General features: G+C 39.9%; 1 protein-coding gene across 1 annotated transcript in view; it reads right to left on the reverse strand.

Moving 5' to 3' along the window:
• Positions 1-20,806, reverse strand: part of MALRD1 (MAM and LDL receptor class A domain containing 1) — a gene marked incomplete at its 5' end in the record, with an annotated part of 844,763 nt that overhangs the window by 143,159 nt on the left and 680,798 nt on the right. Inside the window, one exon of the mRNA XM_073885547.1 lies at positions 8,094-8,357. Coding sequence (XP_073741648.1) covers positions 8,094-8,357 — 264 coding nt within the window. The remainder of the gene's footprint in view (positions 1-8,093; positions 8,358-20,806) is intronic.

The following is a 20,806-nucleotide window of genomic DNA, read 5'->3' on the forward strand; positions in this document are numbered from 1 at the left end:
GTCTCTCATGAATAAATAAATAAAATCTTTAAAAAAAAAAAAAACCTCAATGAGATACCACCTCACATCAGTCAGAATTGCTAAAATTAACAAGTCAGGAAACAACAGATGTTGGCGAGGATGCGGAGAAAGGGGAACCCTCCTCTACTCTTGGTGGGAATGCAAGCTGGTGCAGCCACTCTGGAAAAGAGTATGGAGGTTACTCAAAAAGTTGAAAACAGAGCTACCCTATGACCCAGGAATTGCACTACTGAGTATTTATCCCAAAGATACAAATGTAGTGATCCAAAGGGGCACCTACACCCCGATGTTTATAGCAGCAATGTCCACAATAGCTAAACTATGCAAAGAGCCCAGATGTCCACTGAGAAATGAATGGATAAAGAAGATGTGGCATATAAATATATAAATTATATATATATATATATATGAATGATGGAATGTTACACAACCATCAGAAAATGAAATCTTGCCATTTACAATGATGTGACTCTAACTAGACGGTATTATGCTAAAAGAAATAAATCAATTAGAGAAAGACAATTATCACCTCAGTGATATGCAGAATTTAGAAACAAGGCAGAGGATCATAGGGGAAGAGAGGAAAAAATGAAACAAGACGAAACTGGAGAGGGAGACAAACCATAAGAGACTCTTAAGAAACAAACTGAAGGAGGAGGAGCAAGATGGCGGAGGAGTAGGAGGCCTGGATTTCGTCTGGTCTCAGGAATTCAGCTGAATAGGGATCAAACCATTCTGAACACCTACGAACTCAACAGGAGACCGAAGAAGAGAGTAGCAACAACTCTCTGAACAGAAAAGCGACCACTTTCTGGAAGGTAGGACGTGCAGAGAAGTGAATCCGAGGTGATAGTCGGGAGGAGAGATGGCAGGGGAGGGGGCCTCCGTCGGCCGCTTCTGGCAAGTGCTAGAGCCGCAGAGCACAAAATCGGACCTTTTAGAAGTCGGCTCCGCGGAGGGACATCGCTGCAGTGGCTAAACGGGGGATGGAACCCTCGTGGGACAGTGTGGTCTCAGGACCGTCGGGGTCACAGAAAGACCGGGGGCGCCTGAGTGCGGCAGAGCTCCCAGGCATCGGAGCGGGGAAGCCGGCTGCAGAGACAGAGCCGAGGCGCAGGCTCTCAGCTCGGGGTGGCCATAAACTGTGATCCGCGGCCCAGTCGGGCCACTGCTCCTCCAGCAGGGACCCAACAAGCGGCAGAGCCGGGGAGACTCCCCTTCCTCCCCCAGGAGGAGCGGTGCGGGAGCGCACCGCAGGGATCTGCTGGGTTTGGAGACTCCACACGGGGTGGGGAGCCAGAGATAGAAACACTCGGTCACAGGCCGGGTGAGCACGGAGTGCGGCCGGAGACTGGGGACACGGGAGTGACTGCTTTTCTCTGGGGGCGCACTGAGGAGCGGGGCCCCGAGTTCCTGGCTCCTCCCGGGTGGAGATTGGGAGGCCACCATTTTCACTCTCCTCCTCCAAGGCTGTAGGGAAAGCTTGCAGGGAACAAAAGCTCCCGGGAGCAAACCCCAGCAGACTGCTTAGCCCGGACCAGGCAAGGGCGGGGCAATTCCGCCTCCGGCAAAGACATCTGGGAACCATGGCAACAGGTCCCTCCCCCAGATCAGCAAGAACAGCCAGCCAAGACCAAGTTTACTGATAAATGAGAATGGCAGAACGCCAGCATTAGGGGAATACTGCACAAAGAATTCATGGCTTTTTTTCCCGATTCTTTAGTCTTTCAAAATTAATTTTTTTAATTTCTTTTTTTTAATTTTTCTTTTTTCTTTTTTCAACCAACATCTTATCAATCCCTTTCCGAAAAATCTTTTTTATTTTTCATTTTTAGCGTCATATTCTATCCCTTCATTGTAGTTAACCTTATTTTTAGTATATACATAAGTTGTTCTCTCTTTAAAATTTTGGGATACAGTTTCTTGGAACAGACCAAAATATACCCTAATTCTCCAGTGTATGGCTTTGTTCTAGTCTCCTGCCTGATTACATCTCTCCCTTTTTTATTTTTTAATTTCTCTTCTTTCCTTTTTCAGCCAACTTCTTATCAATTCCTATTATAAAATCTTTTGTAATATTCATCTTTACATATTCCAACCTTTCAACATATTTACCTTTATTTTTGTACATATATAAGTTTTTTGTTCTTTAAAATTTTGGGAGGCAGCCCAAAATCTAGTGTATGGCACTGATCTATTCAGTCTGATCATATCGGATCATATCCTTTTTTTCTTTTTTTCTTTCTTTTTTTTTTCCTTCCCTTTCTCATCCCCCAGTTTTGGTTCTCTTCTGATTCGTTTAGTGTAAATTTTTCTGGGGTCGTTGTTATCCTGTTAGCATTTTGTTCTCTCATTCATCTATTCTCCTCCGGACAAAATGACAAAACATAAAAACTGACCTCAAAAAAAAAAAAAAAAAACAAGAGGGAGTACCGACTGCCAGGGACCTAATCAATACAGACATTAGTACGATGTCAGACCTAGAGTTCAGAATGACGATTATAAAGATACTAGCTGGGCTTGAAAAAAGCATGGAAGTTATTAGAGAAACCCTTTCTGAAGAAATAAAAAAACTAAAATCTAACCAAGTCGAAATCAAAAAGGCTATTGATGAAATGCAATAAAAAATGGAGGCTCTAACTGCTAGGATAAATGAGGCAGAAGAGAGAATTAGTGATAGAGAAGACCAAATGATGGAAAATAAAGAGGCTGAGAAAAAGAGAGAAACAACTACTGGATCAAGAGGTCAGAATTCGAGAGATAAGTGATACGGTAAGATGAAACAATATTAGAATAATTGGGATCCCAGAAGAAGAAAGAGAGAGAGGGGCAGAAGGTATATTGGAGCAAATTATAGCAGAGAACTTCCCTAACTTGAGGAAGGAGACAGGCATCAAAATCCAGGAGGCAGAGAGAAAACCCCTCAAAATCAATAAAAATAGGTCAACACCCCAACATCTAATAGTAAACTTACAAGTCTCAGACACAAAGAGAAAATCCTGAAAGCAGCTTGGAACAAGAGGTCTGTAACCTACAATGGTAGAAACATTAGCTCGGCAGCAGACCTATCCACAGAGACCTGGCAGGCCAGAAAGGACCGGCATGAGATCTTCAGAGCACTAAACGAGAAAAATCTGCAGCCAAGAATACTATATCCAGCTAGGCTGTCATTGAAAATTGAAGGAGAGATAAAAAGCTTCCAGGACAAACAAAAACTAAAGGAATTTGCGAACACGAAACCAGCCCTACAAGAAATATTGAAAGGGGTCCTCTAAGCAAAGAGAGAGCCTAAAAGCAACATAGAACAGAAAGGAACACAAACAATATACAGGAACAGTCACCTTATAGGCAATACAAAGGCACTAAATTCATATCTTCCAATAGTTACCCTGAATGTAAATGGGCTAAATGCCCCAATCAAAAGACACAGGCTATCAGATTGGATAAAATAACAAGACCTATCGATATGCTGTCTGCAAGAGACTCATTTTAGACCCAAAGACACCCCCACATTGAAAGTGAGGGGGTGGAAAACCATTCACCACGCTAATGGACACCAAAAGAAAGCTGGGGTGGCAATCCTTATATCAGACAAATTAGATTTTAAACCAAAGACTATAAGAGATGAGGAAGGACACTATATCCTACTTAAAGGGTCTATCCAACAAGAAGATCTAACAATTGTAAATATCTATGCCCTAACATGGGAGCAGCCAATTATATAAGCCAATTAATAACAAAAGCAAAGAAACACATCAACAACAATACAATAATAGTGGGGGACTTGAACACCCCCCTCACTGAAATGGACAGATCATCTAAGCAAAAGATCAACAAGGAAATAAAGACTTTAAATCACACACTGGACCAAATGGATTTCACAGACATATTCAGAACATTCCATCCCAAAGCAACGGAATACACATTCTTCTCTAGTGCCCATGGAACGTTCTCCAGAACAGATCACATCCTGGGTCACAAATCAGGTTTCAACCGGTACCAAAAGATTGGGATCATTCCCTGCATATTTTTGGACCACAGTGCTTTGAAACTAGAACTCAATCACAAGAGGAAAGTCGGAAAGAACTCAAATACATGGAGGCTAAAGAGCATCCTAGTAAAGAATAAATGGGTCAATCAGGAAATTTAAAAACCATTTAAAAAATTCATGGAAACAAATGAAAATGAAAACACAACTGTTCAAAATCTTTGGGATGCAGCAAAGGCAGTCCTAAGATGAAAGTATATAGCAATACAAGCCTTTCTCAAGAAACAAGAAAGGTCTCAAATACACAACCTAACCCTACATCTAAAGGAGCTGGAGAAAGAACAGCAAATAAAGCCTAAGCCCAGCAGGAGAAGAGAAATCATAAAGATCAGAGCAGAAATCAATGAAATACAAACCAAAAGAACAATAGAACAAGTCAACATAACTAGGGGCTAGTTCTTGAAAGAAATCATAAGAATGATAAACCCCCGGCCAGACTTAATGAAAAGGAAAAGAGAAAGGACCCAAATAAATAAAATCATGAATGAAAGAGGAGAGATCACAACCAACACCAAAGAAATACAAACAATTATAGGAACATATTATGAGCAGCTATGTGCCAGCCAATTAGATAATCTGGAAGAAATGAATGCATTCCTAGAGATGTATAAACTACAAAAACTGAACCAGGAAGAAATAGAAAATCTGAACAGACCCATAACCACTAAGGAAATTGAAGCAGTCATCAAAAATCTCCCGACAAACAAGGGCCCAGGGCCAGATGGCTTCCCAGGGGAAGTCTACCAAACACATAAAGAAGAATTAATACCTATACTTCTGAAACTGTTCCAAAAAGTAGAAATGGAAGGGAAACTTCCAAACTCATTTTATGAGGCCACGATTACCTTGATCCCCAAACCAGACAAAGACCCCATCAAAAAGGAGAATTACAGACCAATATCCTTGATGAACATGGATGCAAAAATTCTCACCAAAATACTAGCCAATAGGATCTAACAGTAATTAAAAGGACAAATCCCACGACCAAGTAGGATTTATCCCTGGGCTGCAAGGTTGGTTCAACATCCACAGATCAATCAATGTGATACAATATATTAATAAAAAAAAGAAAAATAACCATACGATCCTCTCAATAGATGGAGAAAAAGCATTTGACAAAGTACAGCATCCCTTTTTTTTTTTTTTTTGACAGAGAGAGAGACAGTGAGAGAGGGAACACAAGCAGGGGGAGAGGGAGAGGGAGAAGCAAGCTTCCCATGGAGCAGGGAGCCCGATGCGGGGCTCGATCCCAGGACCCTGGGATCATGACCTGAGATGAAGGCAGATGCTTAATGACTGAGACACCCAGGTGCCCCAGTACAGCATCCTTTCTTGATTAAAATTCTTCAGAGTGTAGGGACAGAGGGCATATACCTCAACATCATAAAAGCTATCTATGAAAAACCCACAGCGAATATCATTCTCAATGGGGAAAAACTGAGAGCTTTCCCCCTAAGGTCAGGAATGCGGCAGGGATGTCCACTATCACAGCTGCTATTCAACACAGTACTAGAAGTCCTAGCCACAGCAATCAGACACAGAAAGAAATAAAAGGCATCCATATCGGCAAAGAAGAAGTCAATCTCTCACTTTTTGCAGATAATAAGATACTTTATGTGGAAAACCCAAAAGACTCCACCCCAAAACTGCTAGAACTCATACAGGAATTCAGTAAAGTGGCAGGATAAAAAATCAATGCACAGAAATCAGTGGAATTCCTATACACCAACAACAAGTCAGAAGACAGAGAAATTAAGGAGTCGATCCCATTTACAATGGCACCCAAAACCATAAGATACCTAGGAATAAATCTAACCAAAGAGGCAAAGGATCTGTACTCAGAAAACTAGAAAATACTCATGAAAGAAATTGAGGAAGACACAAAGAAATGGAAAAACGTTCCAAGCTCAGGGAGTGGAAGAACAAATATTGTGAAGATATCAATGCTACCTAGAGCAATCTATACGTTTAATTCAATCCCTATCAAAATACCATCAACTTTTTTCAAAGAAGTGGAACAAATAATCCTAAAATTTGTATGGAACCAGAAAAGACCCCGAATAGCCAGAGGAATATTGAAAAAGAAAAGCAAAGCTGGTAGCATCACAGTTCTGGACTTCAAGCTCTATTACAAAGTTGTCATCATCAAGACAGTATGGTACTGGTACAAAAATAGACACAATGATCAATGGAACAGAATAGAGAGCCCAGAAATGGACCCTCAACTCTATGGTCAACTAATATTTGACAAAGCAGGAAAGAATGTCCAGTGGAAAAAAGACAGTCTCCTCAACAAATGGTGCTGGGAAAATCGGACAGCCACATGCAGAAGAATGAAACTGGACCATTTCCTTACACCATACACAAAAATAATCTCAAAATGAATGAAAGAACTAAATGTGAGACAGGAAGCCATCAAAATCCTAGGAGACATAGGCAGCAAACACTGTGACCTCGGCCTTAGTAACTTCTTGCTAGACACGTCCCCAGAGGCAAGGGAGACAAAAGCAAAAATGAACTATTGAGTCTTCATCAGGATAAAAAGCTTTTGCCCCACAAAGGAAACAGTCAACAAAACCAGAAGACAACCTACAGAATGGGAGAAAATATTTGCAAATGCCTTATCCGATAAAGGGTTAGTATCCAAAATCCATAAAGAACTTATCAAACTCAACACCCGAAGAACAAATAATCCAATCAAGAAATGGGCAGAAGACATGAACAGACATTTTTCCAAAGAAGACACATGAAACAGTGCTCAACATCACTTGGCATCTGGGAAATACACATCAGAATCTCAATGAGATACCACTTCACACCAGTTGGAATAGCTAAAATTAACAAGTCAGGAAACAACAGATGTTGACGAGGATGCGGAGAAAGGGGAACCCTCCTCTACTCTTGGTGGGAATGCAAGCTGGTGCAGCCACTCTGGAAGAGAGTATAGAGGCTCCTCAAAAAGTTGAAAAGAGAGCTACCCTATTACCCAGCAAATGCACTACTGGGTATTTATCCCAAAGATACAAATGTAGTGATCCGAAGGGGCACCTGCACCCCGATGTTTATAGCAGCAATGTCCACAATAGCCAAACTGTGGAAAGAGCCAAGATGTCCATCGACAGAGGAATGGATAAAGAAGATGTGGTATATATGTGTACACAATGGAATATTATGCAGCCATCCAAAGGAATGAAATCTTGCCATCTGCAACGACGTGGATGGAACTAGAGGGTATTATGCTAAGTGAAATAAGTCAATCAGAGAAAGACATACATAATCTCACTGATACGAGGAATTCTTTATCTCAGGAACAAACTGAGGGTTGCTGGAGTGGTGGGGGGTGGGAGGGATGGGGTGGCTGGGTGATAGACATTGGGGAGGGTATGTGCTATGGTGAGCGCTGGGAGTTGTGTAAGACTGATGAATTACAGACCTGTACCTCTGTAACAAATAATACATTATATGTTAAAAAAATAAAAAGATAGTAGGAAGGGAAAAATGAAAGGGGGTAAATTGGAAGGGGAGACGAACTATGAGAGACTGTGGACTCTGAGAAACAAACTGAGGGTTCTGGGGGGGATGGGTTAGCCTGGTGATGGGTATTAAAGAGGGCTTGTGCTATACGCAAACAATGAATCATGGAACACTACATGAATGAATGAATGAATGAATGAATGAATAGGAAAAAAACCAAAATTGACAGTTGCTGGAGGGGAGTGGGGTGGGGGGATAGGGTGACTGGGTGATGGACATTGGGGAGGGAATGTATTGTGGTGTGTGCTGGGTGTTATGTAAGACTGAATGAATCACAGACCTGTACCCCTGAAACAAATAATACATTATATGTTAATTAAAAAAATGCTAGGCATTATGCTTTGTTTAGCAACATAATACAAACAACTATGTTATTGATGATAGGATCATGGTAAGATTCTAGAGAACTTTGCTTCATCTGTCAAGCTCTATTTATACTTTCAAAATTGCATTTCTTCCCTGGCAGCCTGAGTTTGTGGAAATAACTCACAGCAGCGGGATTCATCCTCATTAAAATGACAGTCGGGCACTCCATCACATAGCAGGAGGGATGGGATACACTCGTTGTTCGAGCACTGGAACTCCATTTGACCACAGCGCTGAGGAGGGGGGCTGAGAGAACAATCCATTTCGTCAGAGCCATCTATGCAGTCTTCCTGTCCATTACATTTCCCCAAGAGAGGGACACACTGGAGTGTGTAGATACAAGAAAACTGATGGGTTTCACAGGGTGATGGCTGAGGTGCCACAGGACCTAAACAGAAAGCAAGTCGTTTTCGTATTAGTTGAATTATCGCTCTGTCCAGTGTTGAAACATTATAGGATACATTTATTCCTGGGTACATATGAAACATTATGGTAATTTAAGTAAATTAACCTACAGTTAGGAATGATCGGAGCTCTACAAACATCCAGATGCTATTAGAAATCTCTAATATGCCTCATCTTAACCTCAGAAACAACATTCTTACAAAAAGGACACTTTCGGGACGCCTGGGTGGCTCAGTTGGTTAAGCGACTGCCTTTGGCTCAGGTCATGATCCTGGAGTCCCGGGATCGAGTCCCGCATCCGGCTCCCTGCTCGGCGGGGAGTCTGCTTCTCCCTCTGACCCTCTTCCCTCTCATGCTCTCTATCTCTCATTCTCTCTCTCAAATAAATAAATAAAATCTTAAAAAAAAAGAGGACACTTTCAAATTAAAGGAGGAATTTTGGTTCATCTGTCTTAAATTTGACCACTAAATCAGATTTTCCTTGAAGAGTAAAGATATTTTACACAGTAAGTTAAGCACTTAGGAAAGCTGCGTTCGCAATTTTAAGAATTTTGTGAAGGGAATTGTCATTCTACCAGTAGATAGTTGATAAATATTTTGTGGCCTCCATTTGGGAAATTTGGCTCCTGAGACCCTGGTCAGGGCTGAGTCACAGAGGTAGACATCTGCCAGGGGTTTGTCACACTGCTTGTCGCCCTTGGGTCTTGATGACAGCTCAAAGGTCACATGCGGCCATATCTAAGCCACCAGTGAAATCATAATGGATGGCAAGATACTGTACTAGCAGGAATCTTGAAGATAATGTAGTTCAAATCCAACCAACTTATTTTTCAAATGAGGCCCATAAATTTTGAGTGTCCAAAGACACAATACTAGTTTAAAAAATTTTTAGCACATGAAACTATTCTGCAGCAATGGTTTAAATCAGCTCTAAGCCAAAACCTAAAGCATAAGCAAAGACTGTTGACTTGCTGCAACTTCCAGAGGTCAGAAATATATGAGAATATACATAATTGTACTAATTTGCTGGAACCTTATTACTGGAATCGTCCTTACACTTCATATTGTCTCTCTGACAGTTGTTGATGGACTCATCGGTATTTTAAGTAAAAAAAAAAATAGTCAGATGATAGTGGGGACCAGTTCAGGAATAGTTTTGCATTCTTCACATTTTAAAACAACTTTTATTCATAAATTATTTAAATTACATGTAAGATTATATATTATATCTTATATAGAAGATATATAATTATGATTATATAATTATATATGATATAGATTATATAGTATATGTAAGATTATATAAGAATAATTATAATGTAATTATTTATATAGTTATATAAGAATAATTTGTTTTGTGCATTAGGATGGTGATGTGAATTTATTTAAAAAAATGAAACTTGAAAGTTCCTCTTCCTCTCGACTCACTCAGTAGTGGCAATGTATCCAGGATATATTTAATTCAAACTCTGTGGTGAAAGCCATATATTTGAGGGAAGCTTTCATGGAAACCAGCATACGGAACTGGGGTAAATGCATGACTTTGAGACACTGCTACCATGTTCTTATCTAACGACTGATAGGTCAGAGCGGTATATAGAGTTGTAGTGTCCAACATACACCTCAGAAACTCAAACTTAGAAAGTAAATTGGATTTAAGTTTTTATAACTTTATACACACACACACACACACATTAGATTAATCTCACATTTGAGGAAAGGCAGACATTCTTAATTTGATTTTTTTCTAAAATATTTTATGCACTGAACTTATATCTTTATGAGCTGAAAAAAAAACATGAAGGAATTAATTTTCCATATTCCAAGACAAGCACAGATTCCTTATGCTTCTCTCCTGTTCAGAATGGGGTGTGTGTGTGTGTGTATTCCTCTTCCATTTGGAGGTAGCGATTCCATTATTTCAGAATTCTTTACAGCAAACGGTACTCAGAACTCACTTGTTCTAGGTCCTTCTTTACAAGGAAGTTGGTGGGTTTGTGCTGCCTTCTGTGGTCTCTGTCTTGGGCTGCTCAGGTTCCTCCACCCAGATCAAGGTGTTCTATCCCACAGCTGCCGGGAGGTTTTCAGACAGCTCACAGCTCCAGCCCCGGGAACTTTCCTCTAAAGTTACACACCCTTCCGGCAACAGCTCCATTCATTCACTGGTGCACTGGGCATGAAATGGCCTGGCCCCTATGCCTCAATTAGGGGCATCTCTGAAAGGGCCAGTGCGATTTCAGAGCCCCCGTGACATCGGCCGAGGCCCCTACTGCGCCGGCATCGCCCCCTATCGTCCCTCTGCCCAGTCCCCCTCCCTTTGCTTCACAGGCTTGTTGCTGGGAGAATTTCCAGTCAGCTTTCTGCACAGGAATCTCTGACTCGGGGTCCACTTCCCTGGGAACCAGACCAAAGATACTCTCTAACCACCAAAATGTATCTTGTTTTAAACTGAATTTCTCTGAATCACTTCTTAAATTTTTCACTACAGTATTTCTGATGCAAGAGGAACATGAACTTGCATCCCTAGGGGAGTCTAATAGGATCTTAGCCAGAAGCAGTTCTACATATGCTCAGCATTTCTCTTAAGTCTCTTGTTTTATCTAATGAAAATTCTGTATTCTACTCCAGAATATACCCATGCTTTTTTTAATATAAAAAAAAACTTCCTCCAGGTATTCAAATGAAATGAGTACTCTGGGAAGACATGACATATTTATCTTCTGAATTCAATGCATTCTGCTGCACAATCCTGAGAAATTAAGAAAGTGTTCTTAAAATTTTAATAAACGTATTTATTCTTGGGTGTCACCCGTGGAGTCAGCTAATCATTATAGGTGATATCTTTCTCATATAATTCTGTAAAAACTGAACAGTATTAATTGTTCTTTATAACCTGAAGATTCTCAGCACCATCTTAAATACATATTACTAACTGAAAAAAAAAAAAGTCAGTCTGAAAAGACTACATAGTGCCAGATTCTAACTATATGATATTAGGGAAAATGCAAAACTGTGGAGACAGTAAATTGCTCAGTGGTTGCCAGAGGTTGGGGGAGAAGAAGAGATAAAGGAGTTGAGCACAGGGGATTTTTAGAGCAGGGAAATTCTTCTGTATGACAGTATAATGGTGGGTACATGTCATGCCTGTCATGCCAGAGACTACATGTTTGTGTCCCCCCAATTTCATATGCGGAAAATGTGATGATATCTGGAGGTGGGGCCTTCCCGAGGTGATTAGCTCATGAGGGTAGAGCCCTCATGAACATAAAAATAACTCTTGCTCCTTCCACCTTGTGAGGACACAGCAAGAAAGCATCATCTAAGAGAAAGCAGCAATAATATACCTCCGAATCTGTATTCTAGCCTGTAGCTGATACTTGATGTTTTTCTTCTGAAATTTCTATGCTCTAGTTTCTCCAAATCCCTTCTAAAATTCAACACTTAAAATACACAATTCTTTCAGGGTGCCTGGGTGGCTCAGTTGGTTACACGTGCAGCGCTTGATTTCAGCTCAGGTCATGATCTCAGGGTGGTGGGATCGAGCCCCGTGTTGGGCTCCACACTCAGCACTGAGTCTACTTGTCCCTCTCCCTCTGCTCCTCTCCCTGCATGCACTCTGTCTAATAAATAAAATCTTTAAAAAAAATAAAGTACACAATACTTTGATAAATGTAGTGTGCCTAGGCCAAGCACATTGACCCGTTACTTACCAGGCCCAGTGAGCTGCTTAGTCAGGTTGTTTAAAACCAGTGGAACTAAAATGCAAGGTCAGTGATCACATAAGAGGAACAGTGCCAGATCAGTCCCAACACTAGCATGCTTTGTTGGAAATGCACATTGTTGTTCACTACATGAGGGGAAGAGCAGAACGTGATCAGAGCAAAACTAAGACCAACTCCAGGAAAGTGAGCTGAAATTGCACATTCAGGGCAAACAGCGTCGTTTCCATATACCCCCAGGGTTACGGTCAGAATAGAAAAAGTGAAAGAAAGTAAGAGAGAGAGGGGACTGGTCACATGGTGGAGACCATGACAGAGGGAGAGAGAAGCACTCCCAAGAAAATGGTGGACTCATTTTGACAATATGATTCACTGTTGAACTTAAAGGCACTTCTTCTTCTTGTTAAGTCACCCTTTCTCAGGCTGTATCTGATGGGAGGTATTGCATGGACCTGAGGCTGGGGCAGGAAGCCAGAGGCCGCTGTGAAAGCTTCATGCACGTGCGCGCACGCGCACACACGCACTAATATACTATCTCACGGTAGCTGTGGGGGGAAAGTCTCTCAAAGGAATCACAAGTCTAACGTGTGCTGAGGCCACTAATGAAGTGTATCTCATGTTACGTTTTGCAATTGATTTTACTCTCTGTATATTAGAGCTGATTCAAGGCTGTACCAGCACTAAAGCTACACTCACTCACTATATCCCACCAAGGATGCTTTCTCCAGGGGAGAAGTGTGGATGTACAGCTGGTAGCATCACAAAGTGTTCCTAAGTCCCTGCTCTCGTCTGCCTCGCATGAGGTAGGTGATAAGCACATGAGCATCCACTTTTGTGTGTTTCAGCGGAAAACAGGTTAAGAAACGCTGCTTTAGAGTATAGGGGATTTGTATGCAGGTTTGTTTTGAGAAGAGTGATTCTGAAACCAGCAGAAAACCCCACTATACTAGCGCCATCAAGAAAGAGTAGCTGCATCACTGTGACCACCTATTTGCCACATCTTTACTCAATTTTTGCTCAGAGTTGTGATTTCACATTGAGTTTAGACAATCCAAGTCAGAGGTTGAGAAGTTTCAACCTTCGTTTGAAAATACAGTGACAACTTAATGTCCAAAAAGTTAATGGCATGAGGTGTGTGCTCAATAAGTACTTCTTAAACTGATGGATAATAAATCAATGGTTTAAATAGTTTTACTTTCCTTGATAATATGCAGTGAAATAACCAAAATGGATAAAATAAAGAATGCATTGACAAAATGACTATTTCCATTGATTAAATAAGCCACAAAACAGGGTAGATCAGGAAAATAGAAACTGAAATGTTCTCGAAAAAATAACCTTCCAATGTATTTTAATAAATCTATAATTTAGCAACTGAAGCTATCATACATTCATATGGACACTACGGGTTTTTACCAATTGCTTCAGAGGTTTTATGGGATTTTACATAAAGGACTTTGACAAACAACACTCTCTATATGAATAAATCTGCCCTTTGGTTTTGTAATAAATCTCAGGATAGGGAAAAGAAAAAACAAAAACAAAACACCTGGGATAAAGGGGAACCAACATTGTTAACTAACATTCACATTCCCAGTAACTAAGACACTCTTCTGAAAACCACATTGTGCTTCATTCTGTGCTCTGTACCCAGTCACAGTTCCTGATATTTGGGGTATTTCTTTGTCCTTTTACAGGTTGTTGAGTTTCCTTGGTCATTCAGTTTGGGAAGCAGTTGAAATATCTTTCTTATACCAATACAAATTACTTTATACTGATAATTTACAGTGAAACAGTGAAACGTTCTTAATGATTTTCATATAAATTCAATAAAAACCTAAAGTCCCAAGGATAATCAGATGGATTTTTATCTTTATGATTAATATGCTTAATGAAGGCAAAATTGATTGCCTGTTTTGAAAGGAAAAAAATATGCACAAGGAAGTTCAGTTTTAAAGAGGAGGGAGTAAACTCTTGCCAAATATTGCCATACTCAATGACATAAACGGTAAAATGCTCGCTGTAAAATACATCAGTTATAAATTGGTAATTGTTTGTCTCTGGCACAGATCTCATTAACAATACTCAGAAAGATCACAAAAAAATTATAAGACTATGGGAGGGGGGAAATATTATATATACACACACATATGGATATATTTAATTTTAATTCTTCAGAACTCTTGGTTTGAGGGTATTTTGAGTTATAATTTTACATTCATATTTCCTGAAGGACCCTTCATTAAGTATAAAAATGTTCCTTTCTTTTTTCATTAATAATGGTTATCAAAAAAATAATAATGGTTATCTCTAATTTGGAGTCCTAAGAGAACCACTTTATTTTTATTTTTTTTAAAGATTTTATTTATTTATTTGAGAGAGAGAATGAGATCAAGAGCACGAGAGGGGAGAGGGTCAGAGGGAGAAGCAGACTCCCCGCCGAGCAGGGAGCCCGATGCGGGACTCGATCCCGGGACTCCAGGATCATGACCTGAGCCAAAGGCAGTCGCTCAACCAACTGAGCCACCCAGGCGCCCCTAAGAGAACCACTTTAATCTTATTTAATTTCCATATCTAATAGCTTAAATATTCCTGGAAAGATGGGATGTGACCTCTGTTTGGACTAAAGAGAAACAAAAGAGTGTGGCGCACACAGAGGCGTCTGAGGAGTAGGCAGAGTATGTGAGAAGTCAGGAGGGCTTATTTGGCTTGTCAGGAGGGCTACATGAACAAGAAACATCAAAAGTCTGACAGAAGAGACAAAAGTAAGGGAAATCTAAAAGCTTCCAGAAGTTGGATCCAATGTGGAAGCTGATAAGAGCCTGAGAACAGATGCCAAACAGAAAGTGATCATTATTTTCAAAGTGAAGAGTTGCAGCCACTCAAGGCTAAGCTAAAATATAGAAGAAAGCTGAAAGAATTTCAAAATGTATATAGACATACATATAATGCCCTTATATATGTGCGTTTGTGCACATATTGTGTGTACACATGTATGCATGCACGTACACCTGCACATCAGAGGGTGGTTTGAAACCATAGAGCTCTTCACGAGTGATAGAAAGGGTGGAGGAGAAGGCCTGGGTGGGGGATGGTGGGCAACATAAGGAAAGAGCACATGAGGCTGTGGAGGGGTGAATGCCCTACTGCCCGAGTTCCCGCTCTCCCCCAGCTCATATGAAGATCGCACACTTGAAAGAAAATCAAGAATATATTTAGGGAGAATCAAGAGCTGAGGAAACAGGACCTATTACAGAGGCCCCCAAAGAATTACCACTTTTACTCCACATCAACGTTTGCCACGATTATGGCCAATTCCTTCCTAATGAAAAGATAGTGATAGTAATGTAAATGACCGAAATTGCATAAATGAAGAATTTACTGCCATCATCTAACCCCAAATAACCTAAAATGTGTGTGAATGTGGGAACACATATAAAAGTATAAAATATGGCTGGTCATTTCTTTCTTGTCACGAGGCCTGGAACCCAGAGAGACCCTAGTGGATTAACAGATTCATTCCTATTTTATCATTTCCAGATGGTGTGGCAGTTCCTGGTCAAACATATCTATGCTGGTGTGGCCTCTGTTATGCACAGTGTTAGGTACTTGACCTAATCTAATGCTATTGTTCACTTGGTAGCTCTGGCCCACATTAACTGCAACTTTATTGAATAGTTTAAAAAAAGAATTCCCCAAATGCTGAACTCTTGACTTCTAATTTTAGGGCCCTTATTATTAAATACATTCCTTTTTAAATTCATGCTTCATATTGCTTCCAGTTTACATTCCCCAAAGGAAGACTCCTGCTCAAAAATGGTTCTCCAAAGCCTTACAGGATTAAATCCACTGTCCTTATGGGATGAAGTACCACTGTCCTGATGCCAGCCTCATCCATGTTCTCCCTCTCAAACCTACAACTGCAGAAGAAATAATGAACATTGCAGATATGATGGTATTATACTCTTTGCTGGCTGGGAAGGGACTGGGGAAAGAAAATGTCGTTGTCAATCCGGTGAGTAGGAAAGCTTTTACTTACAGAAATTTTGAGTATTTTGGCACCGATCAATCACTAGATTTTTGTCTCAGCGAAGTAGGCTTGAGATGGAGAGTGGGCAGCTATGTCTCCATCACACACCAGAAATATATGAAGAAAGTCTAAAGAGTTCAAGCAAGCTGTCAGTGAGGGAATGTTGTTCAATTCCATATACACTTTAGAAACACCTGTTGTACATGTCTCAGGAAGGCCAAAGGAGAGAGAGATGATTTACTGAGGCAGGTGGTAAAGAAGACCACTCAGGAGTCAAATATAATTCTACAGTGGTCTTTCAGAGATCTCTCAGCTCTAGTGTCTTGACTACTTCTATGACCCATCCAGAGAAAATGGCTGATACGATGACTTCCAGTTAATAGGGCACCGGCGCTAAAGACAGAGATAAATCAAACTATGTTTAATTTAATCAATATTAACTTTTGAGAAATATTAATCAGTAGCTTTACCTCTAAGTTCAGAGTGTTGTATATGATTGAATTATTATTATTTAAAAGCCATAGAATTGTTAAGATTAATTTTTGCCTTTCTGATGAAATGATTAAAAGTGATTACTTTGAAGTATATTGGGTTATCTTGCTCCATATGGAATTCTACGGAAGGCATGACTAACATTATGTTAATTATATTACAATCAGAAAGACCAGAAGGGGCAAACAGCAAGGTCAGAATATTCTAGAACTTGGACTGACCTCCTAATTGATCATTCATTTGCTCCATCTGGCAGAAACAACCCAGCCTATCATTTCTTTTTTTTTTTTTAAGATTTTATTTATTTATTTGAGAGAGAGAGAGACACACAGTGAGAGAGGGAACACGAGCAGGGGGAGTGGGAGAGCGGGAAGCAGAAGTCCTGCGGAGCAGGGAGCCCAATGTGGGACTCGGTCCCAGGAGCCTGGGATCATGACCTGAGCTGAAGGCAGACGCTTAACGACTGAGCCACCCAGGTGCCCCAGTCTATCATTTCTTTAGACCTGTTTTTACCAAAACCTGGTTATTTTTCTAACCTCGTGTTTTCTATTTTGAGCAAAGTTTATATTAGCAAAAATAACTCCTACATACAAACCCATTTATTCTTTGTTAAGCCAAGAAAGTTGTGTTTTATTTGTTGTTGTTGTTTTCTGTTTTTGCCACTTCCAACTATTTTCAGAAAGAGTAACCAGTCCTTTCCGGGTAAAATGTTGTCACATGCCAATAAGATGTTATCAGAAAAAAAAAAAAAGCTGTTATCAGAATTGTTGAAGTCATTTGACATTTAATTAAAAAAAAATCTAGGTTTTTTTTTTTTTTTTTTTTTTTTTTTAGTGAAGCAGTGCCTTTTTTTATCCTATTTCTTAGGCAACAAACAAACAAACTTGTTTTCCTAAAGTCTGGATGTTTTCCAGGTAACAACATATGTGTTCCAGGGAATTAGGAAAACCATAATAAAAGTATAGACTCTAATAGCCCAAGAGAACAAAACAGAGCCAGATTGACCTTGGCAATGAAAAGCTCCCAGAATCTCTCAGACACACTTGGCCTGGCAAAACAGTTGGCCCTATTTCTGAGTGAAAAGAAAGGATTTGGCAAAGATTATGATAATTTCCAAACATGACTAGGAATTTAGGAGTTGATTACTGCTTTCATATGGTAGAGAAATGGCTATATCAGTACACCAGGTTTTGTTTTATATAGACATCATAGTACTTATACATTCAAGTATATATTATGTATGTATTTATGTGCCATACATACAGAAATATATGTTTATATGATAATATCAGTGTTCACATAAAAGCATTCACCTTTAAGACAGAGTTAGAACAGTAACATGTGGTTTATCTTCAGGTTCAGATGAGGCACTTGTCAAATTCAGCTAGGCTAATGGAGTTCATATCGGGACTGAGTCTTCTATGGTTTTCCTTTGGACTTTTTCCCCCTAATTTAACAAAATTCCTTCCAGTCTGATGATCAGCAAGAAATCAAGTAAGAACCGTCTCATAGTATAATACGCAAGTTGCTCCAAATGCAGACAAGGGGGAGTCCGGGTCTTGTTTGCATAAGCCTGCCTGGTAGTAGCATTTAATGCCATTTTCTGGTTCTTATGTTTTGTTTTGTTTTTCCTTTAAATGTAACATCCCTTCCCAGGGTAGAAAGGAATTATCCCATCCTTTGATAAACTGTGAGGACTTCATGACCCACAATAATAGATTTAAAATCTAACAATATTCTAGAAGTCAGTAAGTGAACTGGGATGGACTGATTACCATTTTCTTTCAGGTTTTTTGTAATTATCACTATTAATTTTAAAATTAGGCTCGTGAATCACTAACTGAAACAAAATTATAAAACTGAACATACATTAAAATCATGTTTTAAATAATTCATCTATAATTACCATATCGCTTCTGATATAAAATGAGTATTCTGTATCATATGCTGACTTGAAATTTATTTTATATTTTTCTCAACCTAAAAGTTAAAGATCACTCATTCCTACTAATATTAAAACACACACACACACACACATACACACACACAAAACAAGATAATGACGAGGGTGATTTTTTAACATGGACCAAAAAAATGACAGAAAATAAGCCATGCATATCACAAAACACCCATGTAAGTTGTATTATAGGAGAGCTGTAAACCAGGCTAAGAGAATCTGCAATAGGGTTTGGCTTCCCTATATTGGGGAGTATTAAGGATAAAGTCATGAAAAAGGCAGTGTTGCTCTGCCCATCAAAGTGGAAAAGCATTTACACAAGAGAAGGTAAAGGGCAGGGCGTTTCCAGCCAGAGAGGTGGTGGGACCAAAGTCATGGAGGTGGAAGGCTATGGGGCATGGCTGGATAGAGGCAGGGGGGCTCATTTTGAGGGATTATTTCATAGACAGAGACAGGTAAGACAAGAGTTGTACTAACGGATACGAAGCTTATTTAGTGGGTAATTGAGAGCCTCTAAGCATTTTTCTTCTTCTTTATAACTTGTATGAATTTGTGTATTTTGATTAGTTTCCCTTTTATTTCCCCTCTCTCCATTAGAGTACAGACAGATAATTCATTATTCCTGGTTAACTTTACAATTTGGTCCATATGCTACAGAGTATTCAAGCTTGATTATGAGCAACAAGAGAATTGGCCATCATGCAGACCTGGATGATGTGGAGATTAGATATGAGAGCATAACCTAGGGGACCCTGAAGCATGGGATTGGTTAAGGGTATGCTTCTACCTAGCAATTTTAATTCCGACGTAGTGACACAGGGACTGTTAGAGATCATTCAGAGTGATGACAGGGGAGTAGATAGACCAGTTTCCAAAGCAAGTATTCAAAGCTGGTGGAATTAGCCAGTTTTATCCTCTGATATACTTCATCTCACTTGCTTCCCACTCATTTTGCTGAGTTAGATTCTCAGTATTCCATTTAATTTTTGGAACTATTCAAAATCCTTTCAACAAACTTAGTTTTGACTTAAGTTAGCTCAAGTCAGATTCTGTTGCTTGAAAAAAAAATTTGTTATTGTGTTGAATAAGAAAGATGCCAGATCTACTTTTCTGGACCTTACTCTATCATAGGTCCTAGAAGATGAATTTGGTAGTTCTTTACATGTCAGTAAATTAGATAAATCAGTTATGAAGCCATGACAGAGATTCTGATGAGTAATAAGGACGCCTTGAACTAGAGTTTGAGTGGTAAAATGGAAGCAAGGGGGGAAGAAAGAAGGCAAAATCTATAGAATTTGTTGCCTGAGGTGTGTTTAGACTAAGGTAATGGGGGGGGTTAAAAAACAAAAACAAAAAAACTTCTAAACTTCTATTCATAACTGCCCTTCCAATACAAATCCAGGACAGTACACAGTAGATTCTCAACTAACACTGGCTAAATGAAGGGCAGACCTGCTCAAGTTCACCAATACACCAAAGAGTGATGAGCCTTCTCTAACTGCAGTGACACCTCTGCTTTCACTTGTCTGCCTTTACCCTTGCACCCCCTTACCTGTCCCTGCCTCCTTCCCTCTGGACTCACTCCCTTTCTCTGTCATTCTCTATGCACTCCTTCTGCTTTCCTGATCCTCTTGTACAAATCCAGCCCTGCCTGGATGGCAGATTTGGAAGGGACTTAGGAGATTGTCTACTTCATTTCCCTGATGACGAAACATGGTCTAAGGAGTTAAAATGATTTTCTCAGAATTATACAGTTACTTAGTGAGACAGTCATGATTTAGACTTGTGTCTCTACAATTTTAGTCCAGCTGTCACCTCTCCACCACTCAGCACATGTTTACTCCAAATGTCACATAACTCTTTATGTCACCTCTCTCCCCAGATCTTCAAGCGAATCCAATGGAGTTGCAACCGGGTTATTTGGTGGTATTGCATGCTTCCTGGCATGTCACTATGGGGGTCCTGATACCCCACTGGAGAAACACTGGGGTTTAACTGATGATTTTCTAAAAATGTCTGCCTGAATCAACCATGAAGCATTGCTGTATGAACTACACCTAGAGATTCTGGATTTTGCATGGGGATTTGGTTGGAGGCACTTCTTTTACAGAAACTTAAAGAAAGAAGACATGGTTTAATGCCAGAGGTCTTATTGTTTGTTTTTTAACTGTCCTCAAAAGTAGAATCTGTTCTATAACACAGTGGGCAAGAACCTTCTTATACTTAAGCAAATG

Source organism: Callorhinus ursinus, unplaced genomic scaffold (genome assembly GCF_003265705.2).
Source record: "Callorhinus ursinus isolate GAN/ISIS: 27379988/994484 unplaced genomic scaffold, GSC_fseal_2.0 scaffold63, whole genome shotgun sequence".
NCBI classification, from domain to species: Eukaryota; Metazoa; Chordata; class Mammalia; order Carnivora; family Otariidae; genus Callorhinus; species Callorhinus ursinus.